Raw genomic sequence first — 23,609 nt, forward strand, 5'->3', positions numbered from 1 at the left:
CCTACTTTTTTCGCTATTTTCCTTGACTGTGTCACTATCCGAATATGTTCGTTTACTGGATTTCTCTCCACTCACGAAAGTTCTATGAGTGACCCCACTGCCACATCCACCAAGAGCGTCTGATCTCAGTTGGTATTCGGTAAACATCTGTTCGATAACCAGTCTGGGACTGGAACGCCAAAGGCTCCCACCAAGAACGCGAGCGCACGCTCAACTTGAGACTTTGCGCTCTGGAGATCCCGCGCGTGTCAGCGCCTCCGAACCAACGCCCCTTTCTTAGGAGACATACGGTAGGGCTTCCCGCCCGAGTTCAACCCTCACACAAATCCCGGGAAGGAGGGGCGGAGGCTTGTGTCATCCTTCCGCGCCGGCCTGCCCCGCGACGCGCCGGCGGCTGGCGCAGCCCTTCGCTCGCCCGGCCTCCCCCTCCCTGGTTCCGCGCTCGGGTTCCGCCATGGAATCCAACAAGGATGAAGCCGAGCGCTGTATCAGCATCGCCCTCAAGGCCATCCAGAGCAACCAGCCCGAGCGGGCGCTGCGCTTCCTGGAGAAGGCGCAGCGGCTGTACCCGACGCCGCGAGCCAGCGGTAAGTGGGAGGAGCCGCAGGGACAGAGGGGGACATTAGCACGGATGGGGGGAACACGGGAACGGACCGACGGGAGCAGTTGGCGGAGGGGGGGAGGGGCGGTGAGGCGCGGCTACGCCTGCGCACTTGTGCGCGCGGGCGCTGCTGGGATTCGTAGTTCCGCGGTCTCGAGCCTCTGTGGGCCACTGGACCCTTGGAGACCTCCGAAGGCCTGGCTCTCAAATCTCCCCAGTGCTTGTGGAACCCTCTGGAATATGAGGTTTTTAGGAAGGAGACACACTGGGAGACCAGGCGAAGTGAACTCACGTGAAAGGGAAAGCGAACTACTTTTCCCAGGGGGCTGTTCGATGGCCCAGGGCCAGTGGCCGGCCTGGGAAATATTATAGTTCAGGAAAATAAACATAACTATTCTGAGGGAGAATGGATTCTAGACATGGAGGGAATTCCTAGAAAGGCACCTTCGGTTCTTCATTCGCGCGAATCAGAGAACCCTTCGCGAAATAAGCCACTCCACCTCGGAGTACCTCCTGCGGTCTCTTGAACGCCGAGTTTCGGGGTGGATGAATTGTCGAAGAGCCCAGGCTCAAACGCCCCATCCCACCTTCGCCCCCAGCAGACATGGGGGGTGGGTCATATGGACTGCTACGGCTGCTAAGTGCCAGGCAGCTCAGTAGCCTAGGACTGAGATCTCTCAAACCAAGGAGGGAATAGTGAGCTTGTCTCTGCTACCGGTCACCTCACTTTACCTGGTAGTCTCATTATTATTATAATTAGTAGTAGCGGTAGCATTATTATTTTGGTTTTTCGAGACAGAGTTCTTCTGTGTAACAGCTCTGACTGTCCTAGAGCTCGCTTTGTAGACCAGGCTGGCCTCGAACTTAGAGAAATACGCCTCCCACAGCCTCCCCAGCGCTGGGATTAAAGGTGTGGGCCACTACCTCCCGGCTGTCCCTTCCTTTTTTGTGTCTGTGATCTAAGTTCCCAAAGACAATTGTAATACCATCCGGAAAGGAGAAAAGACCACAGGGTTTGTGCCAGTGGACTTAGTAAATTGACATAGTAGGCGTTCAGAATTAAGAGACCCACGACTCATCACGGCTACTGCCAAGTGACATTTCTTAACTGAGTTTGTTTATCTGCAAGGGAGTTGGAGCAGATAACGCAGATACAAGAATACCCACAGAGCTTTTTAGGGTAGAAGGTCCTTCCCTAGCTGTCTTGTCACCCGATCTTGTCCAGGAAGACAGAGCCACTATCCCTATATCTTCTGTAGGTGAGAAATATCTCAGCAATAAGGGGCTCGGGACAGGACATAGCTAAGAATTGCAAAGCCCCAGACCTCATAGATGTTTAATAAAGTGAGGTGAAAAGCGAAAGCCTGCCCCTCACCTTCCCTGCCCGCGTTTGGAAATGGAAAAAGAGGAGTGCTGGCAGGCGAAGCATCCGGATTCCTGAACTTTCCTCCCTCCTGACTCTGCAGGTTGATCTTTGGCCTGTTTGCCTCCTCTAGGAGAGGGTTTCAGTCCATATTTTCCAAGACTGCTCAAGGTGCTCCCCTTTGGGAGAGTTCCCTCTTTCTAAGTGGGGAGCATGGGGTGGGGTGCAGACTGTCAGAATTCCAGCTGATTGCTGCTGGGAGTAAAGAGCAGTTAAGAAAACTGATGAAATAGGACCTGAAGGGCATGGCAGAAGCCGCCTGTGCTAGTTCAGGAACTTGGACAGGGTTTCCTTCCAGGGCTTGCTGTTTGTGTGCCTTTTCACTCGTTCTTGTGGTGATCAGAAATAACTTATTGAAGTCAGAGTCCGTTGTGTCCTTCCATCTTGTGGTTCCCAGGGCTCGAACTCGGGTAGGTGGACTTGGCAGTGAACATCTTCATCGGCTAAGCCATCTTGCAGGCCCACCTGTTGGATATTTGTTATGTCTTTGCTGGACAGAATACACGCCTTGTATGCATAAACTGATAAAAGCCTTGCACTGAACTGACCAGGATATAATAGTTTAGGCCTGGGTTAGGGAAATGTTGGTTAAAAAGTATTAGGTGATTGTCTACATTCAATGTTTTAGATAGTTCATTCCAAGTGTTTATTCAGTGCAAGAGGTTATGACCGGTATGGTGGCCCGTGCCTGTGATCCCTGAGCTCAGGAGGCTTAGGCAAGAGAATTGCTGCAAGTTTGAGGGCATCTGGGCTAAGAAAAGAAAAAGGTATCTGATATTGAGAATCTGTTTTGTTTGACCTGCAAAGTTCACTGCTTAATGCCAGGTGGTTCAGCAGGATTGGCAGGATCCGAAAGGAGCAAGCTTCCAGAGAAAAAGAGATTGCAGGGCTGGTGATAACAGTGATTGAACAGAAAAATAGCCACGGTTGTTTAGATGCTGAGGACGCAGGGTAGTTATGAAAAAGTCCAGTCCCTACCAAATGTGAGTTCACAGCCTTGGGGGATGGGAGGGCGTGGAGGATAATCTCCCGACCATTATATTATAAGGTGTTGAGAGCTGTAACAAGGGCACATAAATAATGTTATCTCACAGAGGGAAGGGCTGCAGGCTGTATGAAATGAGGCAACAATCATAGCTGGGCGGGTGGCACAAGTCTTTAATCCTAGCACCCAGGAGACAGAGGCAGGCGGATCTGAGTTTGAGGCCAGCCTGGTCTCGATAGTAAATTCCAGGACAGCCAGGGCTACACAGAGAAACCCTGTCTTGAAGGAGAAAGAAAGAAATCAGGGAACATTCAAACATTATTTTCTTGGGAGGAGCGGGAAAGACATCCTAGGAGAAGACCTGGAGGCTGGAAGTTTGAAAAGGTTTGGGCAAGGGATTGTATATAGGGAGATTTAGAGGCAAGTGAAATGGGAATTTATATAGAGGGTTCAATTTAGGAAGTGGAATGGGGCCAGACTGGGGCTCCTTTCCTGCTAGACCAAGGGTTTTCCCTCTGTTCTGTATAGAGGGAACTAGAGAGGTTTCCTTCGTCTGGAGAGGCAGCCGAGTCCCTCATACCTATGCGTACACTTGGAAGCTAGAGTTCCAGATAACAAAGCCAGCCTGGGCTAGAAGAGACCAAAAAGGGAGGAAAGGATGCTGTTCTTAAAGAAAAAGCATGAGGCCAGGTATGATGGTGCGTGCCTGTATCCCAGCAGTGAAGAGATGAAGACAGTAGATTGTTTGAGGCCAGCCCGGACTGTGTCATAGTGAGACTCTGTCTCAAAAAAAAAAGAGCTAGAAAAGGGGAAGGAGAGAGAGAATGAGATAGCCTAAAAGATTGATCAGAAGGCTGCTGGCCCCAAATAGGTTAGGACACAGTGACGTAAGGAGGAATGCAAAGATGAAAGCCATCCTGTGATAATGGCGGGATACGATGGATGGATGCTGGGGAATTGAGGTCAACTTTTGTGACTTTGAAAGGCCCAAGCCAAAAAGACTAGATGGGAAGAGGTGGGCAGAATGGGAAGTGCAGGTGGAACGTTCTTGGGGAGCCACCAGTCTCGAGCCCGGGAGGAAAGACCAGGTCCCGTGTGAAATACTGTTGTCACCAGTTTGTTGACTGTCCTTGAAAATGGGCACAGCTTAGGTCACCTGGGAAAGCAGGGAACATGGAGATGCCATTGCCTGGCGGACAGTCAAGCATCACACCTGCCCTTAGCCAGTGCAAGTTAGACGGAGCCTCAGCAGAGGAGTAGTCCTGGGAGACAACAGAGGCAGTAGCCATGGAGACGTGGAGTTGTCGGGGAAAGGATGGAGGGCCAAAGTCTCCAATCTCCGGGAGGTAAAGGGCGGGTGAAGGGAGGGGTCAGCTAAGGGGCTCGAACAAGAGTTGAAGGCCCTCCTGTGTTTGCTTTCACCATGGAGAGGAGAAGAGGGGGCTTGCAACTCCTGCTATGGGGGACAGGGAGACACCGCAATTGGACAACCGCACCGTGGGGCAGGAACAGGACTGCTGGGAGGCCACAGCAGAAGCGATGCAGTCATTGTCTTTTTCTGGGCGTTTTGTTTTTTAAAAAGGTCTCATTCAAAAGGCTGCCCTGGAACTGGAACTCACTTTGTAGACCAGGCTGACCTGAAACCCAAAGAAATCTGGCTGCCTCTGCCTCCCAGTGCTAGGATTAAAGGCGTGCATCACCGTGTCCAACTTTTTTACTGGGATGTTTAACCCGTCTTCTGTTGACCTGCTGGGCCTGCTGGGGACATGGCAGCGTACATCTGTAATCACAGCCCCGGGAGGCCAACAGGAGACAGAGGAGCTTTTAGTCCAGGTCAGCTTGGACTACATAGTGAGCCTCTGTCCCAGAGAAATTAGAAGATAGCACATTTTGCAGGAATGTCTTGAGAATATAATTAAGCCTCAGTTTCCAGAGAAACTGAGTTTCCAAACTCAGTTTCCAATGGGAGAGTTGGCTAGATTAGGTACCTACAGCTCATATTACCCAAGTTTCTATGAAGTGACTCACTGTGGGGTCTGGGCAGAGTCAAAGGCCAACCTGGCATGGTCCTGGGAGAGGAGGGGAGGCTTGATCACCAGGGGATTTGGGCCTTTAGGGTCAGTGGGAGCGAGACCTCTAACACCAGTAAGATACAGAATGGAGTTGTCCATTTAGGTCAGTCCCCGTGTGATTCCCCAGTCCTTCCAGTCTCTGTATTTTATTGAATTTCATCTGCTCCTCCAAGCAACCAGAGACAGGGGTCAAGTCTCTACTGAAGAATTAGCTATGGTGGCATGTGCAGGCATGTGCTCTCCGATGAATGTCAGAGGCCCCAGGCTTTGTACCCAGAGTGAGCTCTTTCCTTGCCCAACAATAAAAGTGGCAGGAACAAGTTCGTGACAATTGCTAGTCACATGCTAAGCCCTGTCCACCTTCTCACACAGCTCTTAGGAGGAAAATGCCTAGAGAAGCTGCATTAATTTATCCAAGTCTCCGCCTAGTGTGAGGCAGGAGGTCTTGGCAGCTGTAAATCTTCCACTAGTCCCTCAGTTACTCTGTGGCCTTTTCTTTTTCTTTTTCTTTTTTTTAATGGTTTTTCGAGACAGGGTTTCACTGTGGCTTTAGAGCCTGTCCTGGAACTAGATCTTGTAGACCAGGCTGGCCTCGAACTCACAGAGATCCGCCAGCCTCTGCCTCCTGAGTGCTGGGATTAAAGGCGTGCGCCACCACCGCCTGGCCCCTGTGGCCTTTTCTTACTGATTTCCTGCCATTCTGTTTGGGGTTTTGTTTTTGAGTCAGGGTCTTTCTGTGTAGCCCTCGCTGTCCTGGAACTTGCTTTTTAGGCCAGACTAGACTCAAACTCACAAAGATCTGCTTGCTTCTGCCTCCCAAGTGCTAGGATTAAAGGTTTGAGCCACCATACAGGGCTCTTTGATTGGCTTTTATTCCCCTCCCCCCCTTTTTTTTTTTGTTGAAACAACAGCATCCCACCGTGGTGCCGAGGCTGGTGTCAATCCCCTGGACTTTAGCGGTCTTCATGCCTCCCATCCCAAGTACCAGACCATGGTTTGCACCTCTGTGGTTCGCTGATGTCCCAGGCCCACCCACTCCTCCATGGTTCACTGGTGTCCTAGGCCCACCCAGAACTAAGGCCTGTTACCCAACTAACTCTTTTGTGTCATTGCACATTGTCTACCAGCCACTGTGTCACAGGGGATGCACTGATGAGTCAGGATGAGACTTATCACATGCTGCGGACCTGTTGGAGGCCTTCAGACCAGTGGCGGGACCAGCTTGCCAGCAACCAGAAGTCTTGCGTTTTCAACTCACTCTGGGAGCCTTCTGGGTGATCCCGAGTGTATACCCACTCCCTTTTGATTGTGCAGTGAAGGGCAGTGAGAACGACTGACCCACAGAACTGCCTAGAGAGCCTCAGAGTCCTTTCTGAGGAGTACTTACGCAGCTGTTGGTTGGATCCTAGTGAGATTGCCCCTGGGACATGCGCTGCTGGCTGAGCCTGGACCACAGACAACTTCTAGAGAGATCAAAACAGGCCCCACCCCGTGGTTCAAACCCACAGGGAGCCAGCTCCTCCCTCTGCCTTGAGGACCAGCCCCATTTTATCTTTGCCTGCATCATGCCTGGTGTCTCGTGGCACTGCTCTTGACCTGAGCCACCTAAGCCACCCCTGGCCCCAACCCACAGCCTTCCTCCCTCCCCAGCCAGCTGCTCCTCTGGCCGTTGGTCACGCAGGTTGTGATATTTTGACCCTGATCCCTTGCCAGTCTCCAGACTACATGCGTATGTTAGCTTGTTTCCTCCTGATGCCGTCACTCTGAGGAAACCGAGCTGCCAATAAGTGTCCCGGATCAGCCAGGGTCATACTGCTATGCTGGTAAGGGGCAGAGTTGCACATTGAATCTGGCCTCTGTGAACATAACATCTGAAGTGCCTCCCTCCAGAGTCACAGCCAGGGATAGCCACAGAGTTAACAAGTGGGGACCTGTGCACCTCTGCCACAGCACCTTCTCCCTGAGGGGAGTGGCAGTGGGTGGTGCCACCTCCCTTCTGAGGCTGCTGTGATGATTAAGTGAGTTAATTTTTATAGACCATGTGGTGGTGCTGGCCTCACACACACTGAACACTCAGTAGCAGGTAACAGAAATGGCCATTGCATGTCAGCTGCCTTGGCATACACCTGTGATCTCATTATTTGGGAGGGTCATAATTTGAGGGGCCAACCTCGACTATATAGCACAATACTGCCTCCAAATCTGGAAAGAAGAAAGATGATTGCTCCTAATATTGTTTGCGACAGTGTCCTACCCCGTGGCCCAAACTCTCTATGTAGCCTAGGCTAACTTCCAATTCAAAATCCTCCTGCTTCAGCATCCAGGAACTAGGATTATGGACAGGTGGTGGTGGTACACACCTTTAATCCCAGCACTTGGACTGCAAAAGCAGGCAAATCTCTGAGTTCATGGCCAGCCTGGTCTACCACCAAGTTCCAAGACAGTCAGGACTACACAGAGGAAACCTGTCTCAAAAACCCAGCAGGGTGTGTATGTGTGTGTGGCTGGGATTACAAGTGTGCACCACTATGCCCAGCTGCTAATGCTTCTCCATGTACTGCCTTGAGGTCAGTCAAAGCCTCCATTCCCTTTGTGCCATAATTTCTGCTGTCAGCTTCTCTGTTTGAATTGCCCAATCCCAGTGAGATGGAGCAAGTTTTCTGCACTGAGACCGTCATGGCTGGGGGCAGTGGTCCTCCAGAGCCCAGTGCCCAGCCAGCCTTGGGTATGACCGAGGTATAAGGTGCCATGCTGTCGCTCCTGAGACCAGGAAGAACTCTGGTCTGAGTTGTGCCATCATTTTTCCCTGGCCCAAGGTATCCTGGATCCCAGCAAGAATCTCAGTACATATTTTCCCAGGGGCCTGTCAAGAGTTTTGGGATTCTTAGCCTGGGCTCTGTAACCTCCAATGACTTGGCATTTTCTAGGGTTTGGGGATGCTGAGTCAGAAGGAACCAAAAGCTTGGATTTGAATCACCATGATCCCATTTTAGGGTGACATCTCATATAGACCCCACTGAAGTAGATTTGACATGATTTGACATGGCCAGCTGTTTAAGAAGTATACGACTGGAGAGGTAACTCAGCAGTTAAGAACATTGGCTGCTCTTGGGGAGGACCCAGGTTCAATTCCTAGAACCACATGGTGGCTCACAGCTGTCTATAACTCCAGTCCCAGAGGATCTGTGGGTACCAGAAATGCACATGGTACACAGACATGTACAGGCAAAGCACCTGTACACCTGAAAGCAAATAAATATGTCTAAGCAGTAATAATTGGGACTTGGTGGCACACACCTGTAATCCCAGCACTTAGGAAGTGGAAGCAGGAAGTTTATCCACAGCTGCATAGAGAGTTGGATGGTCGTCTGGCCTACATTAGACCCTGCCTAGATAAATAAATAAAATATAACAGTAGGGCCAAGGGACTAGCTACATGGTAGAACATTTGCCTATCATGGTCTGTAGTCAAGACATTTCTCTCCCACCGCCAGCTCCCAAATAACCATTCAGAGACTTAATAATATTACTTATAAATGCTCAGCTAATAGCTCAGGCTTATTACTAACTAGTTTTTACATTTTAAGTTAACCCATATTTCTTATTTATGCTCTGCTATGTGGTGGTACCTTTATTAGCATGGCATGTTCATCTCCTGCTCCCTCTGCGGCTGACTCCACTCCAGACTCCGCCCTTCTTCTTCCCAGCATTTTGTTTGGCTTTCCTGCCTAATTTTCTCCTGTTCAGCTATTGGCCAGTCAGCTTGTTTATTAACCAATCATAGTGACATATATTCACACAGTGTACAGAAGAGTTATTCCACAGCGGCTGTGGTCCATATCCTAGTTCCCATCCCTAGTACCACAAAGAGACCCGACTATAGAAATGAGCACACAGGAATTTTCCTGAGTCTCCAGCTCTGGTCTCCTGGGACAGGTTCACTTCCCCATTCCTCATCACTCTAAGCAAAGGCCCCAGGAATTAACCTTCCCAACCAGTCCCGCTAAATCAAACAGACTGCTAACACTCCCACGCCCGCAGAAGATGGTGCCCTCTCCCACCCGGCAGAGGACGTCTGTTAAACATACTGCTGTGGACAGACTGGAGAGCAGGCTCAGCAGTTAAGAGCACTGGCTGAGTAAACCTTTAATCCCAGCACACAGGAGGCAGAGGCAGGCAGATCTCTAAGAGTCCAAGGCTAGGCTGGTCTACAAAGCAAGGACCAGGTTTGATGGCCAGCACCCACATGGCTCACAACATTCTGCAACTCCAGTCTCAGGGGTTTGATGCCCCCTTCTGTCTTCTCTAGACTCCAGGCGTGCATGTGGTGCACAGGCATCCGTGTAAGCAAAGCATCAACACACATTAAAAAATGAGACTTAGAGAAAGAGAGAGTGTGAGTGCTGGGGTGTTGCTCTGTGGCAGGGTGCTTGCTCAGCATGCATGAGGCCATGTTTGGTCCTCAGGACTGCAGAGAATAAAGGTGATTGGAAATGGATCCAAGGGAGGTAGCTCAGGCTGTCAGTCTCTTAGAAGGCAGAAGTGGAGTATCAATATATCCAAGGTTGTTCTTAGCTGTATAAGAAGTTCAAGGCCAGCCTAGGCTACAAAATGTCCAAAAAATAAAATCACCCGTGTCCTAGAATTCTGCCCTTAGTGGGTAAGATTGAGAGCTGGAGGGGAGGTACTAAGTCTGTAAAGTGCTGGCCACAGAAGAATGAAGACCGAAACTGGGCTCAATAGCGCATGCCTTGAATCCCAGCACTTGGGGGGCAGAGACAGGCAGACAGATCTCTGTAAAGTTGAGGCCAGCCTGGTCTACAGAGTGAGTTCCAGGACAGCCAGGGCTACACAGAGAAACCCTGTCTCAGAAAAAAAAAAAAAAAGGAAGGAAGGAAGAAAAGAAAGGGAGAGAGAGAGAGAAAGAAAGAAAACAAAAAGAATGAGGACCTGAATCCAGGCCCCCAACAACTAACCAAGCCTAGGCTGGGTTGTACTCACCTTTCACCCCAGCACAGGAAGGGGGGTAGTCCTCTGACCAACCAGTTAGCCAAGTCAGAAAGCCCCAGGTTCAGGGAAAAACCCTACCTCAAAAATGGTGTGGAGAGGAACTGCGGAAGGCGTCCCTGGGTGACCTCGGCCTACACACAAAGGGTTAAGTTAAGATGGTGAATTTTCTATTTTACCATAATGACAGAAAAACTACTGTTTTCAGTTAAAAGGAATTACTACTATTAAATCTAAATTAGGAATATTGAACAGCTTATAATTCTGATGCCCTGTGTAAATAAGCAACCATTTGGACTTAGTGTTAGCTTTGCATAAATAATATTCATCTACTATTAAAGTGGGTTTTTTTGTTTTGTTTTGTTGTTGTTTGGTTTGTTTGTCTGTTGTTTTTCTGGATAGCCCTGACTGTCCTGGAACTCACTCTGTAGACCAGACCAGGCTGGCCTCGAACTCATAGATCTGCCTCCCAAGTACTGGGATTAAAAGCATGAGCCACCACTACCCTGCCTCAGATTTAATATTCTTTTGTTTTGTTTTGTTTTTTGTTTTTCTCGACAGGGTTTCTCTGTGTAACAGCCCTGGCTGTCCTGGGACTCTCTCTGTAGACCAGGCTGGCCTCGAACTCACAAAGATCCGCCTGCCTCTGCCTCCCAAGTGCTGGGATTAAAGTTGTGCACCACCACTGCCCGGCACTATTAAAGCATTTTAAAGAACTGCATAAAAGAGAAAACACAGCAGGAAGTAGCGCTGAGGACAGAGTGTCATAGAGTGTGACACAGTGCTGGGCGAGGGAGGGCGTGCGGATCCCAGTTCCAGCAGTCAAAGAACGATTCCTAAAAGAACACAAAGCCTAGTAAAGCAAACAAGCACATTGAAAGAAATACCAGGGTGGCATCAAGTTGGCACAGCAGCACTTGGGAAGCTGAGGCAGGAGGGCGGTGAAATTTGAGACCAGCCTGGACAACATAGCAAGATCCTGTCTAAAAACAAACAACAACAACAAAACAGTAAAAGTAACTGAATTCTAGATTAAATACTGCTGGGTTCATTAGTCGATCTTGAATGTGCTTTTATTTTTTCCATTTTATCTATTTGTTTGTTTCAGACAGGGTCTTACTGTGTATCTCTAGCTGGCCTGGAACTCAGAGTGTATGCTCCCACGCCCCACTGCGCTTGCTCTCCTCTCCTCCTCTTCTGGATGGCTGGCTGTCTCTCACTCTTTCTTTCTCTGTGTGTGTATGGGATTTGCATGAGGAAATGAGAGGCCAGCCTGCAGGAGTTGGTCCTCCTCCCTTCTGGGCTCTGGGGTCTAGTTCAGGTAGGGTTGGCTGTGGGCTCGTCTTTCTTCTGAGCCAGTCTCACCCAGGCCTCTTGTTATAGGATATGAATGTGGGGTTTCTTTGGATTGATGTTTGTTTGTTTGTTTGTTTGTTTGTTTTAGTGGAGTCTTACTGTGGACCTGGTGGGCCTAAAATTCACCACGTTCACCAGCCTAGCCTTAAACTCTGAGAGACCCCCTTGCTCCTTCCTTTGCCTCACAGTATTGGGATTAAAGGTGTACACCACCACACCTGCTCCTCTTTTTTGTTGGTTTTTGTTATTTGTTTGTTTGTTTAACTTATTAAGAAAGAAAATAAGCCGGGTGGTGGTGGCACTCGCCTTTAATCCCAGCACTCGGGAGGCAGAGGCAGGAGGATCTCTGTGAGTTCAAGGCCAGCCTGGTCTACAAGCACTAGTTCCAGGACAGGCTCCAAAAGTCACAGAGAAACCCTGTCTTGAAAAACAAAAAAAGAAAAAAGAAGAAAGAAAGAAAGAAAGAAAGAAAGAAAGAAAGAAAGAAAGAAAGAAAGAAAGAAAATGCGTATGTAAGCAAAATATCTGAAAATAAGGAAAGTGATTACTTCATTTACACGAATCTGTTAATAAGTTTAATATTGCTAATATTTTAAAATCTTTAATATTCCTATTCTGGAGAACTGGGGCCCCTAAAAGAACAGGCCCATGTCAGGAGGGCAGTGGCTTGCTGGAAGGGTGATGAGTGGACAGAGGAGTCAGGCTCAACAGGACAGACCTGCCAAGTGACCCCTCAGTGGCTTCTTTTTCCTTCACAGATCTGATCCAGTCCCTCAATCAGAAGGCACAGTCTGCCGGTGATCAACCCCAATCCACAGACACATCCCACACCACCCACAGGAAGGCAGGCGGGACCGAAACCCCCTCAGCCAATGGCGAGGCCGGAGGAGGAGGAGAGAGCACCAAGGGCTACACCTCAGAGCAAGTGGCAGCTGTGAAAAGGTAGAGGCCATGGGGTGGTGGGGACTGGGGAGGGCCAGGGAAGCCTTCCTCTCTTCATCCTGTGACCTGCAAGAGTCTTAGGAGATAGAGGTCTGGCTTCATTTCCCACATGGTGGGAGCCAGGACCTCACTGCGCACCCACCACCATAGCTGTTGACAATCCAGACTGGAGACATTGCTGACCAATGTGTTCCTCTGCCCTTGGCCACCAGCCCTAGGCCTCCCACAGTTCTGTGTGTCACACAAAGACATCGCCATCTTGCCCTCCAGATTCTACCCCCACCCCCAACCCCAACAAAGGCCTTTTTAGACCAGAGCCTGTGGGCAGGAGGCGAAGGCAGAGCTATGCCACCAAGGCGGGCAGCCCTGCAGAGTGAAGCTCTCCTGGGCCTGACACCACCAGCCAGGACCGCTCAGGACTAGCCCTCCCGACCCTCCTCCTCCCACCAGCTAACCTCAGAAACCTTCTGAGGTCAAGTTCACAACTTCTGGCAGGCAAGCTGAGTGTGAGTAAGTGTGACCAAGTGGTTTGTCCTATCCAGGCGGTTAAACCATGTGTATCCACCAGCTATAGCTAAGAGAAGCAGACTCCTAGAGAATGTCAATGAGGGTGCCCCCCGCAAAGACCCAGGGAGGGGCATGTTGGCAACAGAAGCAGCATTTCCTCAGGGTCCTGTGCTTGGGATGAGCAGACACCTGCCATTGCTGTCAGCAAGACGTACCTACCCCTGGCTGGTGGGCACTCATGGTCCTTCCAAAGCAGCTTCCAGCAAGGGAGCCACCGGAGGCAATGGATGCTCACCTGGCCAAAGACAGCAGCTGCCCCTGTCAAGTCCTAAGTGTATTTATGGTGTTTCCAGCAAGCCCTGCCCAGGTCCCGATGCCAAGAACTCCCTGTGGCACCCTTGCCCCTCGAGTCAGAAAGCTGACCTGGCTCTGGTCCCCCACACCTGCCCTGAGCTGTGTGTCGCACACTGCCTGTTCCCACACCTCACCTCAGGCTCCCTGTCACGCTCTTCCCCTGTTCCAGGGTCAAGCAGTGTAAAGATTACTACGAGATCCTAGGGGTGAGCAGAAGTGCCTCAGACGAGGACCTGAAGAAGGCCTACCGCAAACTGGCCCTCAAGTTCCATCCAGACAAGAACCATGCGCCTGGTGCCACCGAAGCCTTCAAAGGTGAGCCAGCTCTGGGGTATTTGGGGGGTTGTTTGTTAGTTTGCTTGTTTGTCTTCCTATGTAGATTGGGCTGGCCTGGCACTCGCAGCCATCCTTCTGCCTCAGCCTCCGAAGTGCTGGGGTTTAAGGTGTATACCACCATACCCAGGCATTCTGGTGTTTTTTATCTCCTGTCTTATAATACAGGACCAAGGTAGCGTTCCCAAGACATGGGGGTGGGGGAAGAAAGTCGCCTCAGGTGTGATTACAATCCCAGAACCGTTCCCTGAGAAGGTTCCAGTAGCCACCTCTAGCCACATAGGCTGCAGAGTTTCACACAGTGCCAGCCCTGCCTCCCCTTCATTTTCTGGGTTCCAGTGGAGGAGCCACGAAGAGTTCTGGTGGCTTCTCCAGAGTCACACAGCACCAGGGGCAGGAGCAGACTCCTGACCCACGCATCTAGCAGCAGCTTCCCTGTCCTGAGGTGCAGGGCACCCCGTAATGGAGGACTTCTTCAGGACACTTGTCCATGTCACGTCCCACAACCTGTCCTGGGCCTGCACTGGGGACAGAGCGTCTTCTGACCCCAGAGCCCATTGGTCTTTGGAATGGGTGTGTCACCTCTGTCCAAAGCCGTAAGCCATCCTTTATGCACCTGGAGTTTCATCTTTGCCCCTCCCCGGCACGCATGTGCACTGCTTCCATGCCTCTGTGCCAGCCCTGTGTTGCAGGGCCTTGCATTTTCTTGGTCCCTGGGTACTGTCCCCTTCGGGGAATAGTGTGGTGGCTGAGCCTTGTTGTGTAGGACTGGGTCAGAGCTGTAGTTGAGTAGGAAGCCTGAGACAGTGATTCTGCCTTGTCAGATGGGAAAGGAGGATTCCGTCCTCCTGCGCTGGGCTGCAAGCTCTGAAATGAGTCTGTAGCCCACTGCTGTGAGTTGGGCGAGCGGAGGGGAAGCAGGCTCTGGGAGGTGCTGACCTTCTGGCCTGAGAGCGCTGGCGAGGACACCCCAGTGCCAAGCAGAAAACAGCAGCAGGGGCCTGGGCCTTGGGGAGAGCAGACTCATCCTGGCCACATTACCAGACACACAGGAGTCTCCAGCAGAAAGCAGAGGGTTGTCCCTTCCCAGCAGCCCTGCTGCTCCTCTGTTTACAACAGAGGGCCTCATGTGTCTGCTATTTTGGGTCACACTCTGACTGCAGGATTGTATTACCCTGTCTCAGGCACTCCACAGGTGAGAGTGTGTAGTGTGAAAGTACTTGAACCGGACACACCTGGAACAGGTGTGTAGGTCATGCCTCCAGCCCCAACACAGAGGCAAGAGAGTAAAGAGTTGGGGGGCACTTAACAAGTTCCTGGACCATTCTGGCAGTCTAGGTGATGTAGTAGGGACCCTGAATGAATGAATGAATGAATGATAAAGGGAGCTTGAGTGTTAATGCTCCTCACAGCCCAAACTACAGACTTGCTTAGGGGTACTCCTGATCACCTGCTCCCCAATGTTTGCTCAACAGTCTAGTTGTCTCTGCCCCTAAGTCCCCACTCCCCGAGACCTGAAGGAAGCAAGTTCTTGGCTATATCGGGGCCCCACCCGCACCCAGCCGTCTAAGGCCTGATCCTTTCACCCCTTCCAGCCATCGGCACAGCATATGCCGTACTCAGCAACCCAGAGAAAAGGAAACAGTACGACCAGTTTGGTGACGACAAGAGCCAGGCTGCTCGGCACGGCCACAGCCACGGGGACTTCCACCGAGGCTTTGAAGCCGACATCTCCCCTGAAGACCTCTTTAATATGTTCTTTGGTGGCGGCTTTCCTTCCAGTAAGTCCGCAAGCCGCTAGCTCGCGCTGGGGGTGACAGTGGGGTCTGGAAGCGGTAGCCCCTGACTCAGGACTTCCACCTTGCAGGTAACGTCCACGTCTACAGCAATGGCCGAATGCGATACACCTACCAGCAGAGGCAGGACCGCAGAGAGAACCAGGGTGATGTGAGTGGCACACCAGGGGGGTAGCCCTGTAGAAGGGATTCTTCATCCTCTTAATACACTCTGAAGCCAAGGAGCCATTTTTCTGCCATCCCAGTGCCATTCTGCCAAGGGACACCAGAGGGAGCCACACTCCTGTTGCATAATAGCTTGGCTTCTATTGGGGTCGATAGGACGGAATTTTTGTGAGTCCGTTTGTTCTTAAGGCCGAGGTAACATTTTCTGAGCAAACGTCATGAGAGAACCAAAAGGCCTGCGTGGGTGCTCAGCCTTCTAGAAAGTGAGTAGAAGCTTTATAACTAGGCAGTGTTTCAGACACATTTGGCATGCCACAGATCAACACGGGCAGCTGGCTGAGACCCAAACACTGCCGTCAGCAAGTGAATAGCATTAAACAGAGGGACACATGCTTGTTTGCTCTCTCCCCTCATTCTCCCTCACCTTTCTCTCTCTCTCCATCCCTCCCCCATTCTCCCTCGCGCTCCCCCACCCCTCCCTCCCTTCCTCCCTCTCTTCTCCCCTCCTCCTCTCTTTCCCCCTCTCTCCTTGGACTTCCCCTGCAGTTGAAAGCAACCTTGAACTCTTGATATTCCCACCTCCACCTTCCAAAACCTGGGATTAAGTCTGAGGCACCATGCCTAACTTATCTGTTTCATTGGGGGTGGGCTTGTTCTTGGTTTGGTTTTAGTTTTGTTTTTTGAGATAGAGTCTCAGTGTGTCATGTCACTCTGGCTGGCCTAGAACTTGCTATGCAGACTGCTCGTCTGGAACTCAGAGATCCGCCTACCTCTGCTGAGTGCCACCATGCCCAGTTCTGCTTCTGGTTGAGACAGAATTTTGCTATGTAACCATGACTGGTCTGGGACGCCAACTTTCAGCCATTCACCTGTCTCTGCCTCCCAAGTGTTAGGATTATAGGCATGTCTTTATATCTAACATACAAAAGAGGTTTTAAAATCACGATTTTTATATAATGAATTTATTTTTAGTTGTCTTGTTTTTGTTCTACAAATCAAACTCAAGGCCTTATTTGTGCTAGAAACGCTCCATACCACAGACTGCATCCCAACCCTTTAATTAGCTGCTTTTCTCTCGGCGGTATATTTGATATGGACTGTGAAGGTCTGTCTCTCCGGCCTGCCTCCCTTCCAGCCACTTACACTCACTGGCGGTTGTTCTTTCTTGACTATCTGCGCACACCATGTGCTCGCCACTGCTTGCTTTGTCTTTTTCTGGAAAAGCTGCCATGTGGAGGATCTTCTGTCCTGGGAGAGGACTTCGGGAGGGAAGGGAGGGAGGGCATCACAGGTGCTGTTACGCCGCCAGGGAGCTCTGACTGTCAGCTGTCCTTCCTCCAGGGCGGGCTAGGAGTGTTTGTCCAGCTGATGCCCATCCTCATTCTCATCCTGGTGTCAGCGCTCAGCCAGCTCATGGTATCCAGCCCACCGTACAGCCTGAGCCCGAGACCGTGAGTACACGTCCCTGCGCCAGCCCTGCACCGTAGGGGAACTCGGTCCCCACCAGAGCTCCACCTTCCCACCATGATCTAGCAGGGATCCACGCAGAGCAGAGAAAGCTGACTTAGGTCGAGAAGCACACTGTCTGAGCCGAGCCCCTTAGACTTTTGAGGCTCATGACCCCTCAGAAAACACCAAAGAAGTTCCGGGCCCCTCCTCGAGGCGACACACTGTCCTGCATGATTTTATAAACATGGCTTCCCACCACGGTCCCCACCTTTGCTGACCCTGAGAGGGCCTCTACTCTTACAGTCTGTCTGCAGCCCTAAGAAAAAACAGGGGTTTAGTCCTACAGAGGGGGTGGCTTACATCCTGGTTCTGCATTGAGAGCTGTGACCCCAGGTGAGTCATGTAACCTTGGTTCCCTCATCTGTAAAATGGAAACAATAGCATCCATCTACTTGGAGGAATTAGTGAGTAACACGTGTGAGATGCCTCGCTCATTGGACGTGCTCAGCAACGTCTGTTGAGTGGCTATGCGCTCTCAACAGCCAGTGGTTAGCTTGAGTGAGTGAGCTGACACTCAAAGGTGTCAATGCCTGTCTTTTCCTAGTGCCAGGAGCAGGGGGTTCTCAGCTTCTGCCTCAAGCCCTTAGCTCTGATCCCTTGGCCCGCCCACTGCCGAGGCCCTGGCAGGCTCCCTCAGCCACCAGGGGGCAGAGTTGGCCTCTGCTCCTTCAGCAATACAGCTTGCCTGGAGCCAGCCTCAACCCTTCTCCAGCAGCAGGAGACAGATAAAGAATGCAGCATGCTAGGGCTGCCTCCCTGGAGCAGTGGCCCCTGGTGGGTGTCAAGTCAAGGCTTCTCTTGCTGCCCGCAGACCCTGTGGCTACAGCTTCTTCTGACATTTTGTTCCTTTTTGGTTTCTCTTGTGTTGAATATGAGCTCCTTACCTATGCTCACACACACCATTTAGAGACAGAGACACAGCTCTGTTCTCTCTTTTCAACCTGGGACTCAGAACTCCAGGCAGGCCCTGGACATCCCTGAGCTTAGAGACTGGGAAGGCAGAGCCCACACCCTTGCCAAGAGCAGCTTCCCAGACCTCTCCTCAGGGTTTCTCCCACATGCCCCAGTTCTTGGCAGAGCACCTAAAGGTGCGGTAGAGGGCACGCCACCTTCGCTGCAGACCTTCATCTTGGGGAGCCAGCTGCTCCTGTGGCCTGTGTGGTACCTCCTGCCACCAGGCCATCACCCTTCCAGCTGCCCACTTTGTGCCTGCTGTGTTTCTGGTCAGGTCGGTGGGCCATGTCCACAAGCGAGTCACTGACCACCTGAGCGTCACGTACTATGTGGCAGACACCTTTTCCGAAGAATACACGGGCTCCAGCCTCAAAACCGTGGAACGGAATGTGGAAGATGATTATATCGCCAACCTCCGGAACAACTGCTGGAAGGAAAAGCAGCAGAGTGAGTGCACATGCGTGTGCATGTCCTCGTGCATGTGTACATGTCTCTGTGTGTGTGTGCGCGCGCACGCAAGTGTGTACCTGTGGATACTCGTCTGTGTTCTCAAGCATGGGAGGTGGAAGTAGCAGCACTGGTGATAGCTGGAAAGGGGATCCAGGAACCGTGCCTGAGAACAGGAAAACCCGGCTCAAGTGCTCCCAGCACCTGGCATTGTCCTGTGCCAGCCACCTTACTGCCAAGACTTGAACTCCACTCCTGGGTTCCACTGGGGCTGTAAGCCCAGGGCCAATTGATGACTTCATTGAGGTCATCATGGGTCACTGGTGCCTGGTTGTAGTTGCTAGAGGTGAGTGTGCAGGAGACAGATTGGAAACCCTTGGCCATGCATTGATCATGTATGTCCCTGTCTATCTGTGGGACGCTAGGACTGTGTGACAAGGACCATAGGTCCTCTCCTTGGCTAGCCTCCTCGTGTTCTGTGGGAGAGTGCCTCTGTCACCTCTCTTCCCAAGGGGGAGCTCAGTCTCTTCTTCTTCAGGTTCTGACCTGCCGGGAGGCCGGCCCTGCCCCAGCTCCTGGTCCTCTCTTTCTGTTTCACCATGGGCTCAGGCAGGTAAACCCCCGGAGGTCTTGGAATGCTGACTTTGCCCCGTTTCTTTGCAGAGGAAGGCTTGCTGTACCGGGCCCGCTACTTTGGTGATACAGACATGTACCATAGAGCACAGAAGATGGGCACCCCAAGCTGCAGTCGACTGTCAGAGGTGCAGGCCTCCCTGCATGGATAGTTCTGGGCCAGCAGAGCACCCAGGTCCAAGTATGAGCCAGGACTGCTTCTTCGCTGCAATTCCTGGCAGCCTTGGCCTTGGTCATGAGCAGAGAAAGTGGGGAGAGAGAGGGAGGAAGGGAGGGAGGAAGGAAACCTGGTAACGATGGCAGAGACTCTTCACACCCTGACACTTCCAGCCTCCTCCAGAGGCTCTGGACACTTTGGAAAACTGAGGCCTGTGGCAGCCCTCCAGTCACCCTGCCCAATGAACCCTGTTCTGCCTTAACCCTCCTCATGGTTCCAGGACAGGGGTACCCAAAAGGCAGAGTGGGGCCCTTGTGGTTCCTTTACCTACTCCAATAATCAAGACACCTCGTCCCTTTTCCAAGTCTAACTTTTTATTGCCTGTGCCGTCACTTAGTACTGGGTCACTGAAAACAGGGAAATCCATGGGAGTTAGTGGCCGGAAGCCCATCTCCCTCTCCTTCCAGGCAGGAGGAAATGGAGCCAGATGAACCATCCCATCTGCAGGCAGGAGAGGGCTGTGGGCCCCAGACCACTCCCTCTCTGGGGGTATCTGAGGCCCTCACTCCAGGGCTCTGCACCTGGGAGCCACGAGCATCCGGCCCCACCCAGCATCTCTCCTGTGGTCTAGAAGAAGGGAACAAAAGGTCATAAGTTCAGGGTCAGAAGCAGCCACTGAGCACAGGAGGGTGGGGAAAAGTGAAAGTTGCTATTAATGGGCACCCCACCCCCTCCACCCCTTCTCCGGCAAGTGGGCTTTGGGCTCAGTTCCCAGTGCCCGGAGTGGGTAGCCTGGCTCAAGCCCAGCAGAGTGTGGGCAGAGCTAGTTCTTTGCATAGGTGCCCTGCCTACCCCTCCTCTGTGTCCCCTCACACAGAGCCAGCTGCAGACAGCTCCAAGGCCACTCGCTAGCTAATGTCAGCTCTGGGGCAGCTCATCACACCGCACAGGGCTTGGGCAGGGCCAGCTGCTTGCACGTGGGGCTGAGCTGGAGGTCCCGCTACAACTGCTCACCTAACTGTCTCCCTCTTTTCCCCAGACTATGAAATCCCTGGAGAATTTTTGGTGACACACACTGAGCCAAGGTGATGGACTATATATTTAAGGAAAGACATACACAGGAAAAAAAGTGGAACTAGAGGCCGAACACCGCCCAGCTGCCCTCTCTCAGCAGTGACTGCAGAAAGCTCTTAGGACTGACAGAAAGAAAGAAAGCCTGCTGCAGGGCTGCTTCCTCCCCTCCCAGGCTGGCAAGAAGCTCCACATCGCCGGCTCCTAGGATACAGAAACCATGGCAACGAAAGTAGAATGTAAAACTTGCAGCAAATGTCTGTGGGGAAGGACTGGGGGAGGGGACTCCCCACTGTCTCTCCTCCCCCTCCCAGGAGCAGCACCCGTCACCTTACAGGAGAAGCCAGGCAGAGGCATGGGCCAAGGAATAGAGAGGAGAGAATTCCAGAGAATGTAATTTAGAAATGCATATGTATGTATATATATCTATTTATATGTAAATAGACATATATAAAGATATATATATATATAAAGTCTTTTTTAACTGTGCAGGGATTGGGTTAAGATGTCTAGTTGATTTCTTCCATATTTTAGGAACTGGGGTCTGTTTAAGTAAGAAGGCAGCCTGGTTTTCAAAAGTTAAACAGTAGTCGTAGCCGACCGCACACGGAAAGTCAAGTCAGATGCTCTTAGCGTCAGTCACCCTTAGCCCCAGCCTGACTTTGATGGCAGCAGTAATCATGGTGGTATAAATCCGTAGGAAACTTCCAAAGGTCACCAGGCGTAAGGTTAAGGTAGGGGGAGCAGGCTGGGGGCAGAGAAAGGTACCCCTGGAGATAGATAGGTGGTCAGTATTGGGCCATGGCAGAGACCCCAGATGGCCCACTGGCGCGAGGCCAGCTCCTCCTGCTGCCTCCTCCTGGGCCAGCCTCAGGTGGACTCTCGGCCCTGGTGCCCAGGAGCCCTGCAGCCAGTCCCCGTACCCATACCTCTTCCCCACCCAAGTCCCCAGGTGGGTTTGCCTTACAGGTGCCACGGGCACAGCTCCACCATTGCCAACAGGTTTTCCCTAACTTGTGCACCGAGAACTCCCGAAGGCTCTTCATACGGGAGTTGAGCCAGGACCCAGGTGCAGCCCAGCTTGTGAAGAAGAGCCCGTTGCCTATGGGCGCCTGTCTTTACTTCCACGGAGGACTCTACCAGACCTTCAGTCACTGGATGAAGAGTCCATGACAACCAGAATGGCTTTCCCCTTCAGATGCGGAATTTTCTCAAAACAACCATTGCTGCGAGGGGCAGGAGGGAGTTTAGTCTACCCCCATGGTTATAATGGGCCTTTGGGAACCGCCATTCCTCAGTTTTCCTGTGGCGGTGGATGTGGTGTTGCACCCCCGTCTTCCAAAGCCTTACTTCCCCAAGCTGCCAGCCCAGAGGTGGCATCTGTCCCCCCAGGGTCTCTCTCTTTAATTCAACCCCTAACAAATAGGATTCTTGCTGGTAAAGGAAGTTTGGTTAGGAATGTCAAATCTGGTTTCTTTTTAAAACAAGGTCCCACCCTGCAATGAGGTGGCCACCCTGGCCCGGAGAGATGATGAGAACTGGGCGCGGACCAGAGTACCCCACGCACAGTGGTCCTGGTGCTCTGCCTCCACCACCCCAACTGTCTGGTCCTGGTACCTGTCCCTAGAGGGGCTGAGCCATGTGCAATAAGAACATAGATCCTAAAGGATCCCCTGAGAAGCTGTATTTCTTGAATTAGAGTTCTGATATTGTACATCTATAAATATATGTTTATTATGTCATTGGCAGTAGTGGGTATGCATTGAGCAGGAGATTGAGGCATAGAGCTCGCACCAGTTGCTATGGACACCATCCAGCGTGCTCCCCAGGAGCTGCCGACAAAGGATATGGAGCCCAGATGACTGTGGGGCTGAAGAACAAGGTGCCCCAGACATCAATCCTAGCTGGGGACCTGCCCATCACCCCTTTACACCTTCTGTTTTTCCTGTCACTGGACTGGACTGGAGTCCACTCCTGATCTGGGACATGCGGGAAATTCCCAAGTGAGTCTTGCCATCCTCTGGTTTACCATCTTCTCTCCCACAGTCTCCTCTCCCTGGGAGGTGGGAAAAGCTAACACTGAGGCAGCCTCAGGCTCCAAGGGTGAGTGAGCCGCAGATCTGCCTGGCCTCCTGGAGACAGGGCCTCTAGCCCTGAGTGGCGGGCCCAGGCCCCTCCCGCTTGCACGCCAGCCAAAGGCTGGCAGGCTGCCTGGTGGTGCCACCGCAGCCCGGGAGCTCATTGGCTGTCCCCGAGCAGGGTCACCACAGCCTGCCCCGGCCTGCAAGCTGCCACTTGTTAGCTGCACTTGGCAGAAGGGATAGCCAGCTTCCTACCCCCCACCCTCCCTTGCTAACTAAACAGCTCAGCGAGCCAGAAGGGGTGGGACATCGTCCATCTGCAGCAGAAAAGAGGCTTTCAGCCGTCTGCTCCTCCCACTGTCAGGTGGCAAGAAAAGCCCTTCTGGGCCTCAGGGACCTGCCCGCTATCTCCAAGATCCGCCCTGTTCAGGTCCAGGGACAGGGGCTCCGAGGGACAAGGAACAGGCAGGCACCTGGCCTAATCTCTGCCAGACAATCACATCACCTGGCTGTCTGGGGCAGGTGTGCAGAGTACCGTACCGACATTTGACACTGGTTCAGGACCTGCTCAGAATTCCCTCTCAGGCCTCACACTGTAAGGCAGAGGGAGTCAGCCCATTTCCCAGAACTGGAAACAGATTTGTCAGAAGGTGTCAAGGGGCTTCTGGGAATTGTGTGTTTGCCTGTTTGGAAGCCCAGCAAAATGATCATTGTGCAGACAGTCACTGGATCCAAATCACTGTGTTTGACACGTCCATGTGGGTTTGGTTTGGTTTGGGTCTTATGAGATAGAATCACTATATAGCCCTGGCTGCCATGAAACTCACTATGCAGATCAGGCTGGCTTTCAATTTGCAACAGTCGGCTTCCTGCCTGACTGTGTTTCCCTGGTGCTGGGAATTATGGGTAACGTATCTGGGGCTTCTTAGGATTTTGACTTTCTTTTTGAGACAGGTTTCATGTAGCCCTTGAACTCCTAATTCTCCTGCCTCCACCTCCAGAGTGCTAGGATTAGGCGTGAACCATTACTCCAGGCCAAACCCGGTCTTCAAGTGTGGTCAGTGTAAATCCAGGAACACAGATAAGGGTGAGAAGCCATGCTTGGAAAATGCGCATCAACTGGATTGAACTGCCCAGTCTAGCAGGTGTCTTGCCTCAAAATGACATGGGTATCCACATCCTGTAAAGGACTATGCCCATCAGTTGGGATTGACCC

General features: G+C 51.9%; 1 protein-coding gene across 3 annotated transcripts; it reads left to right on the forward strand.

Annotated features, from left to right (window-relative positions):
- The first annotated feature begins 362 nt into the window (after positions 1 to 362).
- Dnajb12 (DnaJ heat shock protein family (Hsp40) member B12) lies at positions 363 to 22,054 on the forward strand. Of its 3 annotated transcripts, none has more exons than XM_048451738.3 (9): positions 363 to 587; positions 12,203 to 12,386; positions 13,417 to 13,562; positions 15,176 to 15,361; positions 15,448 to 15,527; positions 16,883 to 16,992; positions 18,279 to 18,451; positions 19,115 to 19,265; positions 20,281 to 22,054. In XM_048451738.3, the coding sequence occupies exons 1-8, from the start codon at positions 455 to 457 to the stop codon at positions 19,234 to 19,236; spliced, it is 1,134 nt and encodes a 377-aa protein (XP_048307695.3). In that variant the 5' UTR covers positions 363 to 454; the 3' UTR covers positions 19,237 to 19,265; positions 20,281 to 22,054. The 3 variants fall into 3 exon arrangements, with proteins under 3 accessions (XP_048307695.3, XP_048307694.3, XP_048307692.3); XM_048451737.3 differs by having other exon boundaries at positions 19,115 to 19,212; XM_048451735.3 differs by having other exon boundaries at positions 364 to 587; positions 19,115 to 19,259.
- Positions 22,055 to 23,609: the final 1,555 nt, after the last annotated feature.

The sequence above is a fragment of the Myodes glareolus genome, chromosome 18 (genome assembly GCF_982192425.1).
Source record: "Myodes glareolus chromosome 18, mMyoGla1.1, whole genome shotgun sequence".
Classification (NCBI taxonomy): domain Eukaryota; kingdom Metazoa; phylum Chordata; class Mammalia; order Rodentia; family Cricetidae; genus Myodes; species Myodes glareolus.

What these genes read in the sequence shown, in the direction of transcription:
- Dnajb12 (XM_048451737.3), top strand. Translation starts at nt 455, where the DNA reads ATGGAATCCAACAAGGATGAAGCCGAGCGCTGTATCAGCATCGCCCTC. An exon ending in GCAGAGAGAACCAGGGTGAT is followed by an intron (nt 15,528 to 16,882) that starts GTGAGTGGCACA and finishes TCCTTCCTCCAG; the next exon opens with GGCGGGCTAGGAGTGTTTGT. An exon ending in CTGGAAGGAAAAGCAGCAGA is followed by an intron (nt 18,452 to 19,114) that starts GTGAGTGCACAT and finishes GTTTCTTTGCAG; the next exon opens with AGGAAGGCTTGCTGTACCGG.